Source organism: Pseudonaja textilis, chromosome 9 (assembly GCF_049901715.1).
Source record: "Pseudonaja textilis isolate UNSWEBS1 chromosome 9, rPseTex1.2, whole genome shotgun sequence".
NCBI lineage: Eukaryota > Metazoa > Chordata > Lepidosauria > Squamata > Elapidae > Pseudonaja > Pseudonaja textilis.
In genome coordinates, this window is record NC_141998.1 from 23,752,018 (window position 1) to 23,775,988 (window position 23,971).

A 23,971-nucleotide genomic window follows, 5' to 3' on the forward strand; every position below is an offset into this window, starting at 1 on the left:
TGCCTGCAAATGGCCACGGGAATTTTAAAGTTTGATGCTCCTGTTGTGGTTTGCCGGCAGCCGGTGCAGACAGCAGAGGAATTGGGCAATGGGGAAGAACAGGGACCAGTCAGGGAGTGTGGAGAGGACTTGGACGAGGGTCCTGCATCTGATGCAGGGATGGGGCCAGGACCATCTGGAAGTGGGGTGCTGATTCTGGACTCTTTGGAGTCTGGCAGCAGCGAGGCAGAGAAACCAGGGGAGCCTGTTCCCAGTGCACATATGTACAAAGCTGCTAGAAGGCGACAGCAGCTGAGACAAAAGGGGCGATTCGGGAGTAAGGCTGGGAGGTGATTGCCCCTCCCATAAGGGATGAAAGGCCAAGATGATGAAACCTTTGCAGGAAGCAAAGTAGTTTAATCGGTTCAGAGTCATCCTTGAAGCTCTTTGTACTTCAGTTGTGTTTTTTTTTTTTTTTTGTACTTCAGTTGGTTTCTTTTCTAGTTCATTTGATACTTCTGTTTTTAGCAGCACTTCACAGAACTGGGGGACTGTTTGAGGTTAATTCCGGCTGAGAATGAAAACAATTCCCAGCGTTGCAATAAAATAAGTCTTGTTTTTAAAATAAGTTTGTGTGTGATTACGGTTTAGGAAGCCTGGCTCAGAACAACTCTCTCTCTCTCTCTCAAACTAATGGATGGACAAGCTGGATAGAATGGATGGACGTACAGAAGGATAGATAGATGGATTATAGCTACATGGACAGATGGACAGATAGATATTAGGAACATCTAGGTGGAAAAAAAGGACATCGATCCTGAGATTTTCCAGGTAGAAAACCTGTTTTTACCCTTGAGCATTTACAAGTTGCAATTTTCCGCGGGGAGCAAAATCGATGCCACTCACCTCTTTTTCCCCACAGATATTGCTGATGATGGAGCTGGAAGCAGGACTTGAGGATGGGCCCAGGACACCAACCACTCCTTTGGGAAGGATCTGACACACTGGGGATCCCCACGGAGAGTCAGCCAGCAAGCGGAAAGAGGAAAGAAATATTACTGTTATTCCCAAGTGAACGGATAAGCTAGAACTTCAACATCGCCTTGCAAAACCAAAATTGTGACTCGTCGTTGTTCATCTTGGGACATAGGGTGGTGTCTGTGACAGGTGAAGGTACCCACAGAATCAATCATCCCAATAATCGAAAGACAACAATGCCTTCACTTTTTAGCCTTTTCTCAGTCATACGTCAATACTTCAACTGCGATTCCAGGGGTGTCAAACCCGATTTCATTGAGGGCCGCATCAGAGTTGTGTTTCACCTTGGGAGGCCATGGTGGGCGTGGCAAAGCTCCACATCATTCGTATAGGGGCACCTATGGTGGCCCAAGTGCTAAGGCAGGACTTCCCGAGACCCTCCCTCAAGTCTCAGAATCTCCTTCCTTCCTTCCTTCCTTCCTTCCTTCCTTCCTTCCTTCCTTCCTTCCTTCCTTCCTTCCTTCCTTTTCTTCCTTTTTCCTTCCCTCTTCCTTCCCCTTCCTTCCTTCCTTCCTTCCTTCCTTCCTTCCTTCCTTCCTTCCTTCCTTCCTTCCTTCCTTCCTTCCTTCCTTTCCTTCCTTCCTTCCTTCCTTCCTTCCTTCCTTCCTTCCTTCCTTCCTTCCTTCCTTCCTTCCTTCCTTCCTTCCTTCCTTTTCTTCCCTTTTCCTTCCCTCTTCCTTGTCCTTCCTTCGTCCTTCCCCTCTTTCCTTCTTTTTCCTTCTTTGCTATCTTCCTTTCTTTTTCTTTGTTTTTCCTCTTTCCCTTTCTCCTCTCCTGTCGCTTCTTGCATGCTCAAATGCAAAAGGGGAAACATTTCTCCTTTTTGTTTTGTTTTTGGGTTGTTTGGATAGCCCGCTGCCAGCAAAAACGGAGCCCGGGGAGAGAGGGCACACGCAGAAGTACCGCGGGTTGGTCCTTTGCTGTTTTCAGGGTGGCCCTGTGGGCCAGATCTATGCACCCTGCAGCAGTAGTGGGATTCAATATTTTTTACTACCGGTTCTGTGGGCAAGGCTTGGTGGGCATGGCAGGGGAAGGATATACCGCAAAATCCGAATTCCCACCCCACTAACCTGCTTTCCAGCTCCGTTCTCCTGTGCAGGGCAACTACAGAAGACCCAGCCAATCAGCTGGGACTCAGGAGGTGGAGAATAGATGGGGGCAGGGCCAGTCGGAGGTGGGATTAGTGTTTGCAATCTAGTTAGGGCAGCCCTAGGCTAACCAACTGCCATCAAAACAAAACTCAATTATACATGCGTTGTGGTCTCCATCCGTCTGACCAGCTAACCTCAACCTGGTCAGAAACAGGCATCAAGCATCAGGCAAGATTTTCTATTTTTAAAACGTAGAGATCTTTGCATGGATATCCCATCTTCTGCTTCTGAGAAGGATCCGTATCAACCCTCTCCTTTCTCTTTCTCTCTGCTTTATCCTGACAACAGCACCGGGTGGTAAACAGCCCATTCATTTTATTTTTATTTCTTCCCTTCCTCTTCCTCATTGTTGTCTACCTGCACGTTTTTCTCACGTGATCCTGCCATGTTTTTTTTGAACCAGTCACATTGCATTTATTTTATTATTTAATTCATTTACCCAATTCAGAGATCTGGGACAACGTACCCCACAATCAAAGATGCAATCTGAAATTGCTGCAGTTAAAATCACAATTAAAAACACACACGGGCGTATACATGCAGGGCTTTTACATTTGTGACAATACATTTCCCCGGGTCAGCCAAAGTCCTGTTGAATTCATTTATGCAAAAGCTAAGCTTGGTTGGTGCTAGTTAGATTGCTAGGTTTTGTGTGTAGGTGGGTGAGACTTAGTGCACCAACCCTATTAAGTTGACGATTTAATGCACAATTAGGAAATGGCTTAATTTGGGAACTGAGTTACATTTATTCTGTGACGGCAGTAATCTATGATCTCCCAAGGGTTAGTTCTCCAGAAAATTGGTAAGCCAGGCTACTAGGATAGCAGGATCAGGTGGCATTTCCCCCCAACAAGAATAGCAAGAATGTTCAAGAATAAATCCAAAAAATGTTGGAAATGTCATCAGACACCTGGCTCATATTACCATATGCGATGGACTTGTGCGGATGCTAAAAAATATTGGACTAAAATCCACATGTGGTTGGAAAAAATGACAAAAAAGCATATAGATTTGAAACCAGAGATATTTTTATTGGGAATTTTACCTGAAATATATAGTAAAGACTTGAAATACCTGATTGTAAATGTATTAACAGCGGCTAGGATTGTACTTGCTAAAAACTGGAAAAATGAGAAAACACCGTCATAGGAGGAAATCATTAAGAAAATATTGGAATGTGCTGAAATGAGTAGATTGACATTTGAAATTAGAGAACAAGAGGATAAACAATTTTATAAAATTTGGGATCGATTCTATCAATGGTTAGACAATAAAATATAGTAATGAAATATGTAGATTCTTAGAAAATAATAAATATATAAAGATGTATTCTTTTCTTATTATATCTACAAAATGATATTCGGATAGATTTGGGATGATAATATGAACCGTCATAAAACAAATTAAGTAAAATATGATTATTTTGTAAAACACGAATGAATAAAAGTATAGTCAAATGATTGATTAATAATGATATTAATGTATTTAATATTTGATTGAAAATATGAGAGTATATACAATGTAATTGTAATTGAAGACTACGAAATGGAAGCACAAAACAATTTGTAAACCAACCGGCACACTGTATGTATATATATATGGAAGATGGCTTGATGTTTTGATGTCTTGTTTGTTTATGTTTGTTTTAAAAACCAATAAAATTTTAAAAAAAGAAAGAAAAGTAGGATCAGGGGTTACCACAATATACTGAGCGAAGCAAACTGATGGGAGTGAGGCCCCCAGTGCCTGTGCTAAGTGGGAAGAATTCATAAGGGGAAAATCTACAGAGATTCTCAGTTATCCAAGGTCGTGGTTGGTGTTTTCTTTCAAAAGGCATCTGAAAAGGTGTTTTCTTTCAAAAGGCATCTGGACTTTTTTGTCTGGCTTGAAGATGTTTTGCTTCTCATCCAAGAAGCTTCTTCCATTCTGACTGAATGGTGGAGAATGAACGGATTTGCAGTTATCTGGTCATTAGTCCTCTCTTTGAGAATCATTGAGGCCACTTGGAGGTGACCCTGAGGGTACAGCTCAATCTCCAAATGGCCTCAACGACTCTCAGAAAGAGGGCTAATGACCAGATGGCTGCAAGGAATATAAATATTCCACAATTCAGTCAGAATTGAAGGAGCTTCTTGGATGAGAGCGAAAGGTCTTCAAACAAAAACAAAAGAAAGTCTAGTTGCCTTTTGAAAGGAAGCACCTTTGGGACAACTGGTCAAGGGACACTGAGAATATGCCTGTAGTAAGTCAAGTCTACCTTGATTTCTCCTTCCATGTTATTCATGTGTGCACAGAATAGATAGCCCGCCTTGGGTTGAAGGAAACCATAGCGGGCTTACTATGCCAACCATAGCAACAACCAATCAGTAAAGGAAAAGAAGAAATCCAGAAAACTGGAAAACTTTGTCCAGAAACTTTCTCCCTGCGATTCCACTCTCTCATGAAAAAGTTGACATCCATATGGAGAAGTATCGAAGAAAAAGTGAGGTCTGTATTGTCGAGAGATTAAGATTAACATAATTGTAACTTTCAGCTTCTTCCTCTTCCTTCAACCCTGAATGCATAATATAATGAACGCTGTGAGGATTGAGCAAGGAGCGCAACTCCAGAGAGTATCTCTTCGCTCTGCCGATTAAGTCATCCTGTCTGTGAGAGGGAGAGTAACACTAATCGAATGGAGGAACAATAGAAACCGCAGCAGCTTCTATCAAATCTCTCCTGTCAGGAAAAATGCAAGGTATTCCATGCATGAAGTGATGATTCTTTAGGAGATCCTGCCTACATTTCTTTCTCTTGTTTTCTTCTGGCAGCTTTAAAGAAGACATATTCAAAGGGTCAAGGGAAGTCCCTTGTGGGGCATACCAAGATGAAATAAAAATGTGTGCCTTTATCAAGCCTTGGGTCTGGTCCTTCAAATTCAGATTTATCCCTCATGGTTTCGTTTTAGCTTGAATTCTCCAAATATGGACTCCGAGAGAAGCTCATGCGATCCACCCTTTAGGATCAGAGGGACATTCCTCACTCATCCTAAGGACAGGACTCTTGGACTCATCCCATGTTCTCTTTCTGCTGGACACATACGCTAATAACAATAGATCTTCTCAGATCCAACCTTTCTGGAAATCCATCTTCTCACCCTAGTCAGATGCCTCAAGGTCTTTTCGACAGGACAAAAGTGGAGAGATAGTTTACTTGTGTCACATTTAATCCTGATGGTAACTGAAGCCAAGCAGGTCCCAATTTCTTCTACTGAACTCAACTACATCTACTCTGGATTCTTCTTTTGGTGAAGAGCCAAGAGGAAAACTCATAACAAACTCCACCAGCACTGATGATGTTACCTAGGTAGGGTGATGAAACGTCAGCAAGAAAACAAGCAAGCTCAGAGAGCACCAAAGACTCTTCAAACTCCATTCCTCCAGTCGCATTAGAATTCCCGATGTCTCCAGGCTTGAAATGTTGGGCCTGGACACTCTACAACTGTGCCACCTGTGGTCCAATCTAAGCATAGTACACAAAATTATCTGCTACAATGTCTTAGCTGTCAACGACTTCTTCAGCCTCAATTACAACAACACACAAGAAAACAACCGATACAAACTCAAGATAAACTCCTCCAAACTCGGTTGCAGAAAGTATGACTTCAGCAACAGAGTGGTCAATGCCTGGAATGCCCTACCTGACTCCCTTCTTACATCCTCTAACCCCCACTCCTTTAACCTCAAACTAACCACTATTGACCTCACCCCCTTCCTAAGAGGTCTGTAAGGGGTGTGCATAAGTGCACCATTGTGCCTACCGTCCCTGTCTTGGTGTCCCCATTTATCTGTATTTACTTCCTTTGTCTTATTTATGTTCATACCCGTACTTGTTATCTTGTACATGCTAGACAAACAAATAAAATAAATAAAATAAACTCCCCTTGGCCCTTCAAGGTAGAGCAGCCTGGGAAATCAAAGTCATGCATGCTAATACTACTTTCATTATATGGTTATAATAACAGAATCTTGCAAATCTCTCCCTCCCTCCTTTTATCTTCATAAAAACTGAAGAAGGTCTTATCTGACATGCTTTCTCAGATTACAGTTCTGGTTGGGGGCTTAGTCTCCTTTTATCTATTATTTTAAGTTTGGCTCTTTCTTTTGTTCCTCAAGATTACTCATTCTTCCCATTACTTCTCCTCTTGCTTCACCTCTGAATCTTGAGAGAATTGGAGGTAGATCTGAACTCATTTCTGTAGAATTCCTTCCTTACTTTCCTTGGGGATTAAAGACGTGTTGAGATAAAATGAGATTCTCTTTCTTCCACACAACTCTCAGTCAGGTTTGAGATATTAATTTGCACGCCTAATTTTGTTCCTGGCCCTCTCCCAAGAAGCAAACAACTCAGGTCCTTCTTAAGCTTGGTGACATCTCAGAGCAGCAATATATCCACACCGCCTCCCACTCCTACCCATCCCGTGTTAGGTCTCAATAAGCTGGGAAGTCTAGCTAAATCTTTTGAAACGTTCCGCGGTCCTTGCAAACAAGTGCCAGAAATCTTCCCATTCATTTTGTCAAATGAAATGCCTCCAGGTTCTTAGAACAGAGAGAAGCTCGTTGGAAAAGATTCATGATGCCAGAATCCACAGGAGGCAGTTTGATGACGAGTGGCAGGGCTCAGTAACTCTGGACCTCCTGAGGAAACTTGGCTGTTAGAGAAATCTGCAACTATACAGTCAAGATTGTCTTCTATAAAGGGATTTAGGAAGCCAGGCCCACTTTTAAGAAGTGACTGTCTAGTCTCTTCTTAAAAACCTACAGTGATGGAGCACCCACGATTTCTGGTGGCAAGCTGTTCCACTGGTTAATTGTCCTCACTTCAGGTTGCTTCTCCTCAATTCAGGTTGCTTCTCTCCTTGATTAGTTTCCATCCATTGTTTCTTGTCTTGCTCTCTGGTGCTTTGGAGAATAGGTTTATTCTCCTCTTCTTTGTGGCAGCTCCTCAGATACTGGAATACTGCTATCATGTTACCCCTAATTCTTCTTTTCTTTAACTAGCCAAACCCAATCCTGCAGCCGTTCTTCACATGGTTTAGTCTCCAGGCCTTTGATCATCTAAGTTGCTCTTCTCTTTTTTTCCAAACTCTCAACATCTTTTTTGTAGTATGGTGACCAAAATTGGTTGCAGTATTCCAGGTGTGGCCTTATTAGGGTTTGATAAAGCGGTAGTAATACTTCACATGTTGGATCTTTCCAGATTAGAGAAATTTTCAAATGCTTTTTTAAAAAAGGAAACATAATTGCCTTTCTTTTATGTTTGGAAATAAGATATTGAGCCAATTTAGGAAGACAACGAGGTCCAAACTCTCTTAAAAATGCATATTAATGAAAGCTCGCTTTTATTGAAGAAGAATAAAATTTAAAAAAAATAGCTTGGGCATTATATATTTATAGCTGAGTTAATTATAATTCAAAATTAGAAATTTGAAGCAGCTGCATTTGCTGTTTGGATTTTATAGGCATTTAGTTGTGCGATTGTGTGTTTTTTCTAAAACTGTCCAATTAGCCTGGCAAATACAGATTCCCACTCTTTAAGCATTAATTTATTAGAGCAATCACAAAGAGACAAGAAAAAGATTTATGTTAATTGCATAAATGTTGAGATTCGGAGGTCTTCCAGAAAGATTTCAAACCTTCTTTCCTTCCAGAAGATTTACAATAGGTAGTATCACTCTTCAAAACAAGCTTTACCTCCAAAGTCACGCTTTCACACTTTGTGCTATGTCTGAAGATTGCTTGTGGTCAATGAGATGTGGGATCCCAGCTAAGACAGTGATTTATGGCTTAGTGTTCTTTCTTATTTAACTAACTCAGGGAATTGTACTTAAACCACGTTATCAGTCGGTGTAGGGTGTGAATCCTTGGATTAGTGACTCTGAGGCAACAGTGACCTATATTCACAGTTGTTTCACATATATTTTGGTGCCTTTGTGTTAGTTTTTGACTTCTGCCAACTGCCAGGACAAATCTCTGCAATTTTCTTGACAAGGTATTTCACAAGTGATTTGCCGTTGCTTCCTTCCTAGGCCTAAGAGAGGGATTGGCCCAATGTCACCTGCTGGCTTTCATGCCTAAGGTGGGACTAGAACTCATCATCTTCTGATGAGTGTTTCAAAGTCTCCTAACCAGCTTTCGTGCCTATAGAGGAACTAGAACTCACCATCTCCAGGTGATTGGTTCAAACTCTCCCAGCCAGCTTTCGTGCCTATGGCAAGACTAGAAATCATGGTCACCTGGTGATTGGTTCAGTCTTCCAGCCAGCTTTCATACCTCTGGTGGAACTAGAACTCACAATCTCCAGGTGATTGATTCAAAGACACCCAGCTGGCTTTCTTGTCTAAGACGGGACTAGAACTCACAATCTCCTGGTGATTGGTTCGAAGTCACCCAGTCAGTTTTCATGCCTAAGGTGGGACTAGAATTCCCAGTCGCCAAGCTCCTAGCCCAGTGCCTTATCCACTATCCTAAACCTTTACATTGTGAGCTCATCAGTATGTCAACCCTTCCTAAAACTGACATATATTTGTTGCCACAAAATGGGAGTTTGGAATCTTTCGAAGCCAGAATGAACATGTTACGTGAAGTTAAAACACCTTGAAAACTGTGCTTTGACTAAATGTGATATCCCCAGCATTTTGAAACATATAATTTCATGTTTCTTTCTCTTCCCATCTACCAATGAAGGAGTGCTGTTGAGCGTATTCTCCCTCCCTCCCTCCCTCCCTCCCTCTTTGTCTTCTCTTTCTCCCCCTACCTCTCTGAATCATCATTCAGAATTTAAGCAAATGATTGAAGAAAAACAGGCAGGAGTGGAAGAAGGCTGGGACACTGGGAATCCCCATCATCCTTATTAAAATATGACGGTGGCATTAAATAAGAGATCTGAGAGCCTTACCGCCATTAGTTAAAACACAAAATGGCTTTCTCGTACACCATAAATGAGCTGTCATCGTGCAAATCCAGAGAACTAGCAAATCGTTAAAAAGTCCTGAAGCTTATTTCTTTAAATGAGTGGGGCAGTGATGAAAATAATTCAAGGGAATTGTCTCTTGAATTCTTTTCATCTCAATATGGGGAAATATTTAAGCTGCCATTTCAAATTGGGTAGGCGTTGGGAAGCTAGAATGCATTTCTAATCCTTCAGTCTTCACTGTTGAAGGTTGGGAACAATTTCTGATCCTTTCAGCCAACTTGGAATCGACAGAAGTTTGAAATCCTGCAATTGTTCATGGAAGTCGCCTTTGAAGAGTTGAGATCTTTGTTCCATAAACCATGGCCATGCATGACCTTTCTAAGTATACGCATACTTTTCTCATGCAAATTTCTATTTTGCACATGCAAACTTCTATTTTGCACATGCAAACTTCTATTTTGCACATGCAAACTTCTATTTTTCTCATGCAAACTTCTATTCTACACACAGTCTACAGCAGGGATGTCCAACCTTGGCAACCTTAAGACCTACGGGCTTCAACTTCCAGGCTGGCTGAGATATTCTGAGAGTTGAAACACCACAAGTCTTTAGCTCATGACCAACCGCAATTTTACAGTTTTTTGCTGCAGTCATTACGTGAACCACAGGGTTATGAAGGGAGTCCAACAGTGTTCTTCAGTTGCAAAAAAGAAAAGAAAAGCCAATGCAGCCCTAGGCTGCATTAACAGAGGGATAAAAACCAAGATCATGTGAAGTCTTAGTACCACTTTATAATGTCTTGGTAAGATCTTAGAATACTGCATCCAGATGTTGAGATACTAGAAAGAGTGCAGAGAAGAGCAGCTAAGATGATTCGGGGACTGGAAGCTAAAGCATACGATGAACGGTTGCTGGAATTGGGTATCTCTAGTTTAATGAAAAGAAGGACTAGGGGAGACATGATAGCAGTCTTCCAATATCTCAGGGGTTGCCACAAAGAAGATTGAGTCAAGCTATTCGCCAAAGCACCTGAAGGCAGGACAAGAAGCAATGGGTGGAAAGTTATCAAGGAGAGAAGCAACCTAAAACTAAGGAGGAATTTCCTGACAGTTAGAACAATTAATCAGTGGAACAATTTGCCCCCAGAAGTGGTAAATGCTCCAACACTGGAAGTTTTCAAGAAGAGATTGGACAACCATTTGTCTGAAATGATATAGGGCTTCCTGCCTGAGCTGGGGGTTGGACTAGAAGACCTCCAAGGTCCCTTCCAACTCTTATTCTATATGTATGTTGCCAAGCTCCCAAATTTTGATGACATGACTGTGGGGTTGCTGTGAGACTCGTAGGTGGAAATCGGTCGTAAGTCACTTTTTTCAGTGCCGTTGTAACTATCAGCAGCCACTAAATGAATGGTCATGAGTCAAGGATAACAGTATAGACTCCCCGGCTAGTTAAACTGTCTTCTATGTAGAGGAATGGGATGAATTAAACAACAGCTGGAAACAGCAAGCAAAGAAATATATTTCAGCGAACCGGAGGATGCTGTTTTGAGTTCTTACAGGTGCTTCCCTCCCAAATGTCTTCAGGAATGTTTCACATTGCTCTGTAGCATTTAGCTATTAAAGGGGACAGCTCTTGACAGATCTTTCTTCTGCGAATCTGCTTAAGCCTGGCATTTGGCTGCACACCAGGTAATGTATTTTTACTCCCACCAGCAATCCTGGAGGTATCGTTTCAAAAGCAATAGGAATGCTGAAATTCTTAGGTTGTTTTCTGCATTATGACCTGTTGAATGCTAGGGGAGGAAAATGGAAAGAAAGAAAGAAAAAAAACCTTAACAGATGGAATGTTGAATTTATGGCATGTTAATTGAGACATGCTACCTATTTTAAATCGCCGTTCCTGCCATACAATTGGTGTTAGGGTGGCATACAGTGTGTGATCACAATCTGATGGAAATGGTAAGCTCCTCACTAGGATTTGCAACATAAATTGGAAGTAGAATCCAATTTTCACTGCAGAATGGCTCGCAGGCCCACGATCAACCTATATTATATTTTTTAGCTAACCATTACAGGGTCCTGTCACAACTTCAGAAGTATTTAGTGTTACGATTGTGGTTCCTGCTCTTCCTGATGTCTACAACCAAGGCTGAAGTTTGTTGTTGTGAGTTCTCCAATTGCTTCTAGTTGAATTGCTACTGATCAGAAGATGTAGGCATGAGTAGAAATAGCCCCGTAGTGCTTTATGGCACTCTCTGAATGGGTTTACAGAGTCAGCACATTGCCCCCAACAGTCTGAGTCCTCATTTTATTGACCATGGAAGGATGGAAGGCTGAGTCACCCTTGAGCTGGTCTGCATTGAACCATTGGCACTGAGCAGAGTGGGCCTGCAATATTGCATTCTAACCACTGCACTCTTGGAATGACTGAGTAGAGGTTTCTGATCCAGGATTGGCCACAATTGGTGCAGAAGATTATATTGTACAAAGATCCTCCTAGTCATGGTTGTCGCCTGTTTTTCAACTAGAATGCCAACTCATAAAATAATTCTATGATCTTTTTAGAGTTGCCAACAGAAAGGGAGGGGGGAGCAGTGTGACAGCTTGCAACCGAAAGTGCATTCCATAAATATTTTCAAAGATAGTAACTAGGTGACCGAAGTTTCTGCCGGGCAAAATTCTAACTGGAAAGCATGATTGATAACTCTTGGCTATGAATGTGTCCCATTGGAGAATACAAATTATGATACACCTAGGGGGTGGGGGAAAATCTGGGTCAAGGGTGACAATGAATGATGTCTCTCAGAGTCGGCTACACCCAGGCAATGCTGCATCTTTTAACTCCCAATAAGTCCTTTTGAAGTTTTGGAAATCTGGCTCTAGATTCATGATTTAAATGGGGTTAAGTGTTGGAATCCTGACAGCTAGCTGACTCTGAGACACATCACTCATTGTCACCCTTGACCCTGGTTTTCCCCGCCCCCTGGGTGTATCATAATTCATATTCTCCAATGGGACACATCCATAGCCAAAAGTCATCAATCATGCTCTCCTGACATAGAAGTTGCGAGTCTAGGAAAAACGCCAAATTGTTCATTACTAATACAACCCATCCAGCAATGAACGATCTCTGGATGGCCTCCCAAATCCTCAATCTTGCTAAGACTGAGCCTATGTTTGTTGGACTACTGTGATGTGCTCTATCTTGGGCTGTCCTTAAAGGCCACTTCTAAGTTAAAACTGGTCTAGTATGAAGCAGTCCAAGAAATTATGGGCCCAATACCACTATTCCATAAGTTTTGTGGATTACCAGTGGACTTCTGAATGAAAACCAAGATATGTGTGTGCCCCAAAAGCCCTTCATCACTCAAGTCCTGAATATTTGTAGAACCTCCAATTATCTAGCTTATAAGATCTGGCAGGGTTGACAGCTCTGGATGTCAGTCAAATTTTGTCATCTTTTAGGGCTCACCTTTATTATTCCCTACGAAAATTCCTGCCTTATGGATCAGCCTCCACCTGGAATTCAGTGGACCTGGCCCTGCTGATAGTAAGTCACTGCTTCTCAATCTTGAAGATATGTAGACTTCAATTCCATGTTGAAATCTACACAACATGGCTGGCTGGAGAATATCGGGAGTTGAAGTCCACTCATCTTCGAGCTCTCAAAACTTCCTCTTTGTGCTGCTTCAGAATAGTACATGAGCTTGTTGTGAGCATGAATTGTGTGCCTGTCTTTTCATGCAGTATGTTTTATTCCATTGTTTTATCATTTTCCTTTGTACAGGATGTTTTTAACCCCTGTGAGCTGCTCAGAGTCATCTGGTGAGCAGGCAACCATCTAACGTGACTAAAAAAAGATCTCCCCGAATGCACAAGAGGGGAATGTTCAAAAAAATAATCAAACTGACCTCCCAACTCAAGAGCATTGAGTTGCTTCTTGAAAGTGCATTCGCTCTCAAGAGATAAACAATCCACATTTCCAGGGTAGACGGGCCATGTTCCCTCTTGTTTACACATAGATTTTTCATCTTTTGTTCCTGTTTGAGCAACTTAGGCACTGAATAACTGATTTCCAGAGGCAACTGAAAATAGAAAACAGGAGTGCCCTTTTTTTCATATTTCCCATCGCCCCTTTTATCCTCAGCTTTCAGGACCAGTGTATCCATGTCCAGCAAAGATACCCTATCATTTCAAGAACCAAACAGGTTAAAATTTGTGGGCAGCATATTTCTCCATTCCCTGCGTAATTTTCCAACCTGATGCCCTTTAGATGTGTTTGTAGATAGAGAATAACCTGGCTATTTAATTTCTATTCTCTGTCGCTCTAGGGGAAGATAAGGGTAGCTAATAATAACAACAGATAGAAAAATAAATAAAAATAAACATTAATTAAAATAGACCTCAATGAAATTCATAACAATAAATTATCTAGTAGAAATATCAACTCTTTGGCTAAGGATGGTGAGAAACGAGGCCAAGGGAAGCTAAACTACAACGCCCAAAATTCTTGGCTGGCATGGCCATTCTGCCAACGTGGGCTAGGCTGGATGCCCCAGATTGGATTCCTTCTCTAAGCACTCACTCGTTTCTCTTACAAGTTCACAATGAAGTCCCTAAATGGGCTTAGCCTTACATTTAAGCTTTTAAAGATTTTAAGGTTGCAAGGATAAAAATAAAAGAACAGCAGAATGATGGATAATACTTTGAGCTTCCTGGCAAAGCTGCAGGCTAAAGCTATTAAATAACATTATCATCATCATCATCATCAGAGGACATTCCTGCAGAAGTAGGAAGTATTAATACATAGGAGATCATAGGAAGGAATTTTAGGTTAGGAAACGCCATGTTCCCTCATCACAACTTGTATATTGTCTCATTGTTGGCATGTTCCTGGGAGGGATAAGCAAAGAACATTGACAGTGTATGCCAAGAGTGTACTGTATATTCCCAACAGGCTCACCCCAGATGTGGAAGCCACCTCAGCTGGCCAGTGAAAGCCAAAGGGAACCTCTACTGGGCAACAGTGATATACTAGAGATGGATGATTATTTTAGTGACAATGGCAAAATCATCCATTCAGACTGTGCAGGAGACCACAATGGGAAACCTATATATTGTAACTAATATACCCCACATGGATAGAAATATCTTTTCTTTTTTTAAAAAAAAAGGAAGACTTAAAGGATCGTGAGAGACAGTTGGTCAAGGAGAAGATATGCTCAGTAGGATTCAACATCAGCTGGATGACATAATCAATCAATCAATCAATGAATCAAGCAAGCAACCCTCAACCCCAGGGATGTACGTACTAGTTTCGGCAGTTTCATATTCACTATCTCTCAGCAATTCAAAGATGTCCACTTCTACTTTGGCTTTCCCTGCCCTCTCAGGGGCACGATTGATCCGGTTCTTGGCCAGCGTGATGGAGAGCCGTTCCCCTCGGCTGCATTCCATGGGGTCGTCCAAAATGGCGGCTGAAAAAAAAACCAGACAGAAAATTTAGCCGGTCAAGGAATGGTGCTCTACCCAGATTCAAAACGGAGGCACAACAGAATCGAATCGTATAATTCCAAACTCCAGTAGAGGAAAGTTAGTCATTTTAATTGCACAATCTAAAAAGACCATTTTAGGGACAGGCCATACCAAAGAGTTATGTTCTGCATTCTCATTTGTGCATTGCAGCAAACCAAGAAGAAATACGGTGTATTTTGCCGGGTTTAAGAATGTTTGTCCAAATGAAATTTAACATGAATCTCGCTGTTCAGCAGTGAGTTAGAAACTCCTGCAATATCATTATCCGAGCCTTGTGAATAAAATATGTAGTTCTTGCTTGTCTAATCAAGTTAAACCAGAGAAGTTGGTCAGAAAAGGTACATTAATCATTCGGTACATGAATTATTCTTTCTATATTTCATGTTTACTCAAGACCTTTCCTCCTCCCCTTTTATTCTAGCCGTCATGATGGTTGATCGGCCCTTCGTTCCTGAAAATACAGGGCAAACAAAAAAAAAAAGCCTTAGTATCAGCCACCAGTGTGAAAAGGGAGTAATTTTGCACCAGACACTGACTGTCATTTTTGCCTTTGATTTTTGTTTTGGGGTGGATGGGTGCTCTTTGAAAAAGGCAACATTTGTCTGAAATCATACGCTGCTGCTGAAATTTCATGAACCATCCAGGTCCAAAACAAATTTCTTTCCTGACCCTACCTGGAAAAGCGTTGACTGAGTACGGCACCATCTGCTTACAAAGCAGATACTTCCTGCTCTGCAGAGCAAGTCTTCTTCTGCAGTCTAAGATAAACCCTCATGTTTTTTTTCTGTAAGTCTATAGGAATTCCTCAAAAAGCAACTGCATGGATAGCTTTTCCCAAAGCCACATTGCATATCTCCGAAGAATGTGAGACTCGTTCACATAATCGCAGTTCTAGTCAGTCAACCATCCTCTCTCCTTCTCCAAGTTGTTTCTTCTCTATCTACTACCATGGGATAGAATCTGAAGGACTGGTTCACTTGAACTTACTCACCCAGCCAGCCAGCCATCTATCCATTAATTCCCTTTTTTTACGCACTGGTTGTTCCCACCGTTAAAAAAAATAAGATTGGGAAGTTTGAAATTCAGCATGTTGTGGGAATATGAGAGCATTTGCACCAAGACAAATTCCTTGTGTGTCCAATCACACTTGGCCAATAAAGAATTCTATTCTATCCTATATGAGTTTTTGAACACGGTATATTTTATAGACACAGACATGGTGGCACAGTGGTTGGAATGCAGCACTGCAGGCTACTTCTGCTGACTGCCAGCTGCCTGCAATTCAGAAGTTCGATCCTGACCAGCTCAAGGTTGACTCAGCTTTCCATCCTTCCGAGGTCGGTAAAATAAGGACCCAAATTGTTGGGGGGCAATAGGCTGACTTTGTAAACCACTTAAAGAGGGCTGTAAAGCACTGTGTATATAAGTCTAAATGCTATTGCTAGCTCCCTCCCTCCCTCCCTTTCCTCCCTGTGGTGAGGATGCAGTATTGCAGGCTAATTCTGCCAATTGCCAGCAGTTCGATCCTGACCTGCTCAAGGTGGATTCAGTCTTCCAACCTTCCAAGGTGGGTAAAAGGAGCCAAATTATTGGGGGTAAGAGGCTGACTTTGTAAACTGCTTAGAGAGGGCTGGAAAGCCCTGTGAAGTGGTATATAAGTCTAAGTGCTGCTATTGCCATTATACAGGAAATTCTCAACATCTAACCATTCATTTTGTGAACATATGAAATTACAACGGTACTGAGAAAAACAACTGCATTGACTCGGCTTAAAAACCATGACCTGGATGACTGAGAATCTCTATAAACATTTAGCTGAGGTCTATATTAACATTTTATGGGATGCTTGACTGTTTGCTGAATTGTTAGAATTAGTGGTAGTTTCAAGTACCTTAAACTAAGGTTAAGATTGGGCTTCCCTGAAGTTGTGGGTTCAGTTTGCTTTGATTAGGAAGAAACCACTTTGGATATATTGATCTATTGAGTTGGTCTTGAATCTTTCCCATATATCCCTTTCTCCTCCTTTTGTCAATTCCTGTAGCATTGGATCTGTGAGAACATAATCAGTCTACATTGTTGGTGCCGATTTCCAGGCAGTGCTTCCAATAACCCCTTTATTTGAAAACAGATGCCAAATCATGCTTGTGCGTGCTCAGCTTGATAGCGCAATCAAATTCGATTAGTTTTTCTTCGAGTTAAAATTGCCACCTCGTGTTTCAAAGCTTCTCCCCCCCATTTCGTGCCAACTCTTCCAAACTGACCCCTCTTAAATAACCTGCAGGGTCTGATTTTTAGACATTTAAGAAGGCCCTTCAAATGCTGCTTACAAAGTCTTCTCTTTTATTATTTTCCGTAGGGTGTGATTAAAGCTAAATGGCTCGAATTGTTTGTATTGATTGTTATACCGTATTAGGAAATCTTACCTTGTTTGTTATGTCATTGTGATATGGATTTATATTGCATACTAACTAGACAATGTTGAGTCATCATTTCAGAGATATTTCCTTGCCTACACAGAGAAATAGAATGATCACAGATGGACCAAAAAACAGAAGGATTGACTTCTGATTTCCTGCTGCGTTCCCCGTTGACTTTCCTTGTAGGAAGATGACAGCAAGCATTAGAAATAATGATCGCATGACCACAGCTGACTACCACAGGGTGGCCATAATTCTGCCAAATATCAATCCCATGAAAGTCATAAGTCCCAGTTTTTGGATGCATTCTTTAACTTAGCTTATTTGAGGTATATAGCTCAAATATTATTGTCCTACGGTTTACAATTGCGCCTAATGGAAGGTTACAATCAAACAGACACAAGAGTTTTAGCGGTATAGAGATTTTCTTAAAAAATTAATCTGTACTGAAAACACATAACTAAGACAGCAGTAACATGAGAGAAATTTGAGTTCAAGGCACACGGATAATTTGAGCAAGCATCTCAGCCCTCCCCGCTTCTCACAAAGATAAAGAGAAGGAGAGAGAGGCACATTCAGAATTGCAAGATTCGGCTACTCTAAACGTAAAATAAAAGTAGTTATTAGCATTCATAACTCTGGTTCCCTGGTCTGGTCTGCCTCGAAAAGCTGACACTCATTGAGATAGGAAACTCATCCAATTATAGATGTTTCCATAAATCTTACTTAGACTGCAGTTTAATGCAATATCTGCACTTAATCAGTGCAGACAGGTTTTGAAGATATTCCTAGCGTTTCAAAAAGCTGGCTAAGCCAATGTATGCCATGGAGAAGACTACCGATATAACACCTTCTTTCTTTCATTCTTTCTTTCCTTTCTTTCCTTCCTTTCTTCTCTTTCCTTCCTTCCTTCCTCCCTCCCTCCCTCCCTTCCTTCCTTCCTTCCTTCCTTCCTTCTTCCTTCCTTCCTTCTTTCTTTTTTCCTTCTTTCTTCCCCCTTGTATTTTACACACCCTTTCGCCCATCCCCTTTCCCGACCTTAATTTCCTACTTTTCTTTCTTTTTTTGTGTATTTTGTATTTTATATAATAACATAAAAATGATATTTAAAAAGAGACACCTAGAATTTCCAACCACTACAGCTTCGTCCTGACTTGGGTCAATTCTTTGTTTTCCTATCTGCAACGGAGCACAGGGGCTCATCCAGTTAGGATGCTGCATGGGAGGTTAGAGATCCGAATGCTGCCATGGGGCAGGGTTGAGCTCCTGTCCTTCGTTCCAGCTAGAAGGCACATGAGAGGAGACCTCAACTAGGTGTCCCTCGGACAACGGTGATGTCACCGGCTAATCCTTTCAACCTGGAACTACCTTGGTGCTTCTGACAGGAGGGCACTACAATTTCTATCTAGATTTAAGGATGGGGAAAAGTTTGAGTAGCTGCCACAAGCTTGTCAGGCATTTAGCAAACTGACATTGAAAGAGAGAGGGATAAATGCCCGAGATGGAAAGGTTTCCAATCAATGCTCCTCCCTCATCCCTCCCCTTCAGACTTTAAAGGTCTTCCTGTATGTTTTCTTGGCCTGGCTGCAATTTGGACTTAGGAACAGCCATGGAAAAAGAAGAGGACACTGACAATGTCCTTTTGCTAGTACATCAATTATATGATTAAACCCTGGGCGAAGCAAAGCTTGTGGTTTCCACTGGCAAGAGAATAACACCTGAAGAACACTATATTTAGAGACTGACTTGTAAACCAGGGAAGAAGATGGAAGAGACGTGAAGAGGTAGAATGAATTATTATACCCCTTTAGAGGAGAGAAAAGCTGGAGAAATTTCACCGGGGAAATAGCAATGGGTTACAGAGCCACAGCTGAAACTTCTTCTGGACGGAGGCCTGTAGCTCTTTCTTCTCCCAGGTAAAAGCAGAAGATGGAGTGTTAAACACGCAACCATTTCTAACACACCTCATTTGTCACTCTGCTTTAAAAGAGGAAGCAGCAAAAAAGCAAAGGCCAAATAGAGTTGTGCTACTCTTTGTAAGTGTAAATCAATGGCGTTCCCTCACCATAGAGATGAATTAAAGGAAATCTCAGTTCCCTGCTGGTTCCTTCCTATTAGAGACATAGGACCTCTGATCATTATAGTACAGTTTCCTTCAATCTAGACTTCAGGGGAATAATTCATCTCCGTAGGCATTTCCATTAGAGAAGATCAAAGCTTCTTCTGCTTTCCCTTCCAGTACAGTACAGAAAAAGTTCATGAAATAGGCTTACTCAAGGCCACTCAATTGACATGAAAGTCCAGATATGGTATCGGATGTCCAAAGGTTCTTGGGTGGATAACTCAACAAGCCAGTGTTCTGACCTAGGCTTCCTTGGAAAGCATAGAACACAATATTAATCCCGGCAAAACCTCTTTTATTTCCGCAGCTGTGAACTACGTTCATTCACAAGGCTTCACATATAGTCTTTCAGGGGATTGTTGATAAACACCCACCTTATCACACTTGGAATGTGGCCAGAGAACTAACTAATCTGAACTAATTGCCAGACTTAGGGTAAGCCCAAACTGGACACAGAGTCAAAAAGGATTTTTCAAAGCATGTGTTCTGAGCAAACGAATTAATTGCTTCCTGCAAAAGCTCATGTCCCATTTTCACTCCTCTTTTATGTCCTATGGGAGGGGCCAATCATCTCCAAGGTGTGGACTTACTCCTGAGTCGACCCTGCTTTCTCAATTGTTCTTGTCTTCTCGTAGCCCTGTGCATGCGCAGGCTGGGCACCAGTTCCAGAAGCCCCCTCACCTCACTGATGTCACAGTCGAAGGCAACTGATGACTGCCAGCCTGCCCTGGCCCCCAGGGGTGGGATTGTACCAGTTCACACCTATTCGCTAGAACCAGTTGTTAACATTCTAAGCAGTTTGGAGAACCGGTTGTTAGAAGAAATTACTGCCCTAATCCTGTAAGGAAGGCAGGAAGGAAACATTCTGGTCTTGCTTACAGAAACTGCCTCTCCGTTAACCCTTATTACATTCTTGGCAGGACTAGACTTCCTGTCTCTGGAACTTCTCTGGAGTTTTTTTCCCTCCTTTGCTGGTACTTTGTTTGTATGGAGTGACCATTCAAAGTTAGAATGGCACTGAAAAAAGTGACTTATGACCCTTTTTCACATTTACGACTGTTGCAGCATCCCCACAGTCATGAGAGGCCAGGTGAGGAGATGCGTGCCTCAATGTGAGTGATATTGAGTTGGCCACACCCAGCGAATAACATGACCACCAAGCCACACCTACGAACTAAGCCATGCGCACAGAACCGGTTGTTAAAAAATTCGAATCCCACCCCTGCCTGGCCCCATCTCTGCCTCTGATGCAGGGCCCTCCTTTGGACCTTCCTCGGCCTCCAGGCCCTGCCCAGGTTCCTCCCCAACCTCCTCACTACTGTCCGACTCTGCTGCCAGTTCCAGCAGCCGCTGGCAGGCCACAACAACCAGACCCTTTGAACTGATGATAAAGTGGTTGAGAAATCTCTTCTAGAACAGGTGAAAGATGCATACCAAATGTCAAAACTCTTTTGGATCTTCTCTGGGAAAACAGGGGTGGAAGAAACAGAGGTCACAAGTTTCTTGTCTATGGAGATTCTCAATCATCCAGGTCAAAAAAAGCAACTGGATTTTCTTGTTTGTTTGTTTGTTTTTTCATTTGAAAACATTTCACTTCATGTCCAAGAAGCTTCTTCACTTCTGACTAGTGGGGAAAGGAAGGATTTCATCACCTATCTCCTGTTTACAACGCAGTCCCTTCAACAATACGAAAAATCCATTAACACTCAGGTGACTCTGAGGATACAGATAAACACCCAAGTGGCCTCAATGACTCTCAGAGAGAATACCAATGACCAGGTGACTGCAAAGAATATAATTCCTTCCATTCTCCACCCAGTCAGTTAGAACTAAAGAAGCTTCTTGGATAAGAAGTGAAACATTTTCAGAGGAGAAAAAAAAACAAGAAATTCCTGTTGCCTTTTGGAAAAAGAAGCACCTGAGGGTTACAAGTTTCTTGTTTCTTATTCCTTAGGCAAAAAATGAACATCTAAATAAACATCTTTGCGTCATAATGCCACATCCACCAACTCACTGGGGTTGACCTCTGAACCCCACCCCTCCCACAAAATTTAATGGTCCCTTTCCTAAAAATGCAAGAAGATTCTTCCAGGCCATAGCAGAGGTAGTAAGTGTCAGCGTTCCAACAAGCAAACTCCAACCCAATAAACTCTGAGACAAACATTTCCTCAAAGTTCTGTTTTATTAGAGTTGTTATATTGGCACATCTGGGAAAACCCGAATCTGAGAGTTCTGGGTTTTCCCTTCCCCAAGAGAAATTCAAAGATCCATCTCCTGCACCCATCAGTCCATCACATGGCCCAATCAAACCGTTGTCCCAACTGGAGGTATTCCTCCAGACATTCCTCTCCAGGTGCAGAGTAACATGTCCTTGACTTCTAAGAAAGAATGTTGTTGAGTCTAATCTTCTACTCACTAGGAAATCCCCCCTCCCAAATCCCCAGGCATTAAATGTGGCAGCCCCTAAGCTTCCAAGTAAAATATGCCTTCCAATGCTGACAGTAAGTTTTTCTCCTGTATTAATCCAACCTGTGAATCAGCATGACTAATGAAATTGAACTGTGCTGTATTTATCCTTATCCCCAGCAGACGAAAAGGGTAATGGAATGTTTTGAAAAGCTGTTTTTTTTCATATTTTACATCTGGGTAATACATTGTCAAAGCTAGCATAATAGCAGCATAATTAGAAAGTACCTAAAGTATTAAAATTCATATTTCCCCCCGAGTTTTGTCAGGAAAATGCGGGGATTTTTTTTTTTCAGTCTTGAAACTATTCAGGTGTCAATAAAAAAGAATATTTGTAGCTCAGGAGTGGACTGTGGAGTCTTTGATGCTCTTCTTGGTTGTTTTCTTGTAAACATTTATGACCCAACTAGGTAACATCATCAGACTAGCAGTGATGAAGTTACTTAGTTTGGTTAATGAAACGTCTGCAAGAAAACAACCAAGCTCAGAGGGCACCAAAGACCCCACAGTCCTTTGCTTTCTTTCTTTCTTTTTCTTTCTTTCTTTCTTTCTTTCTTTCTTTCTTTCTTTCTTTCTTTCTTTCTTTCTTTCTTTCTTTCTTTCTTTCTTTCTTTCTTTCTTTTTCTTTCTTTCCTTCCTTCCTTCCTTCCCTTCTCCTCCTCCCCTCCCCTCCTCCCTTCTAGCACTGGTGATGTTACTACCTACGCCAATTCAGATTTATTAATATGTTTGTAAAATTTATTAGCCACAAAATGGCTTCACAGTCCTGTTCATTCTAGTTATTTAAACAACTACTACAAAACCCCGTTTTCTTAATTTTCCGCCCTTCTCTGTTATAGATCATCAAATGGCAAATGATGAGATTGAAATTCCCTTCCTCCTGGCTGAACAGGGATGATACATTCCTGTGAGTCGTTCCCTCCTTTGGTAAGACTGTTTGAGTGCCTGGCATATAATCATCCCTTCCCTTCCTATCCTAAAATTGGATGTGGAGCTTCTTCTGTGCATCCTGATAACTAAGGCCCAGACTGATCAGTGAGAAAATGAAGTGAGGCTCTTTCTGTGACTGCCTGCAAATTAGGAAGCACCGTCTTTAGACATCTTGCTAATTTTACAGAAAATCAGACTGGTTTTTCAAGCTGCCTCTTTAGGATTTTCACTGGCAGAGTCATTTTTTTTTAAATCATCTGTTTTTTTTTGCCTCTGTTGAGTTAGGTCTTTGGTTTAAGCTGATGTTGGCCTATGAGCTTTATTGGGCTCACACTAGCTCCGCGTCTGTTCTATTCTATTCTATTCTATTCTATTCTATTCTATTCTGTTCTGTTCTGTTCTGTTCTGTTCTGTTCTGTTCTGTTCTGTTCTGTTCCGTTCCATTCCATTCCATTCTATTCTCTCCTGTTCTATTCTATTCTATTCCGTTCCATTCCATTCTATTATATGTTCTATTCTATCTTCTATTTCATTTTCCATTTTCCATTTTCCATTTTCCATTTTCCATTTTCCATATTCTATTCTATTCTATTCTATTCTATTCTATTCTATTCTATTCTATTCTATTCTATTCTATTCTATTCTCTCCAAATTTCTAGCACGGCGCCTTAATCACTGGACCAAACTGACTCCTGATTGTCAGTCATGATTCTCTTCCCAATTTTAAATGACCCAACCAAATGATATATGTTCGACTTTGAATATACAAAATGCACTTCTTGCATGTGGCTTTTTCTCTCCAGCAGAAACGTGTTTCTGTTTTACTTAGGCTGTGTGAAAGGAGGGTTTTTTTAAAAAAAATAAAACAACAATAAATGTTTGCTTATTTTTGTTCATTTCCCCTCTGCTGGAGAAAGCCTCAGCCCTTCAGGCTTTCAATTGAGTAAACGGTGAGAAATTTGCAAAGTCCCTCATTATGAGGCTGTCAAGTGGAACTCCAGTAGAGGAGCGGAAGTCTTCTGTAGCGCAATGGAGCTTACTGCCTGTTGATTTAAAAATACATTTCCTCCAAGAAATGGTCAGCACAACAGGGGGAGTTGCACTGGAGACATTTAGAACAAAAGAACAGCATTGGAAGAGGCCCCATGTTGGAGAATTCACAACTTCTAGAAGCAGTTTTTTCCACTGCTCAATTTGTTCAGACTGTCGGGAAATTCCTCCTTAGTTCGAGGTTGCTTCTCTCCTTGATTAGTTTACATCCTTGCATCCTTATTTTATTTTATTTTTTTTAAAAAGAATAGAATGGAATAAATAAACTGGAAGGGTACTTGGATGCCTTCTAGTCCTCCTCTCAAATGGGAAACTCTATACCATTTC

At 41.5% G+C, this 23,971-nt stretch overlaps 1 protein-coding gene across 2 annotated transcripts in view; it reads right to left on the minus strand.

Annotated features, from left to right (window-relative positions):
• Nucleotides 1–23,971, minus strand: part of GRIK4 (glutamate ionotropic receptor kainate type subunit 4) — a 337,150-nt gene that overhangs the window by 123,393 nt on the left and 189,786 nt on the right. For both annotated transcript variants that reach the window (XM_087939152.1, XM_087939153.1), the window contains exons 3-4: nt 14,437–14,601; nt 886–983 (exon numbers count right to left, since the gene is read on the minus strand). In XM_087939152.1, coding sequence (XP_087795278.1) covers nt 886–983; nt 14,437–14,601 — 263 coding nt within the window. The remainder of the gene's footprint in view (nt 1–885; nt 984–14,436; nt 14,602–23,971) is intronic.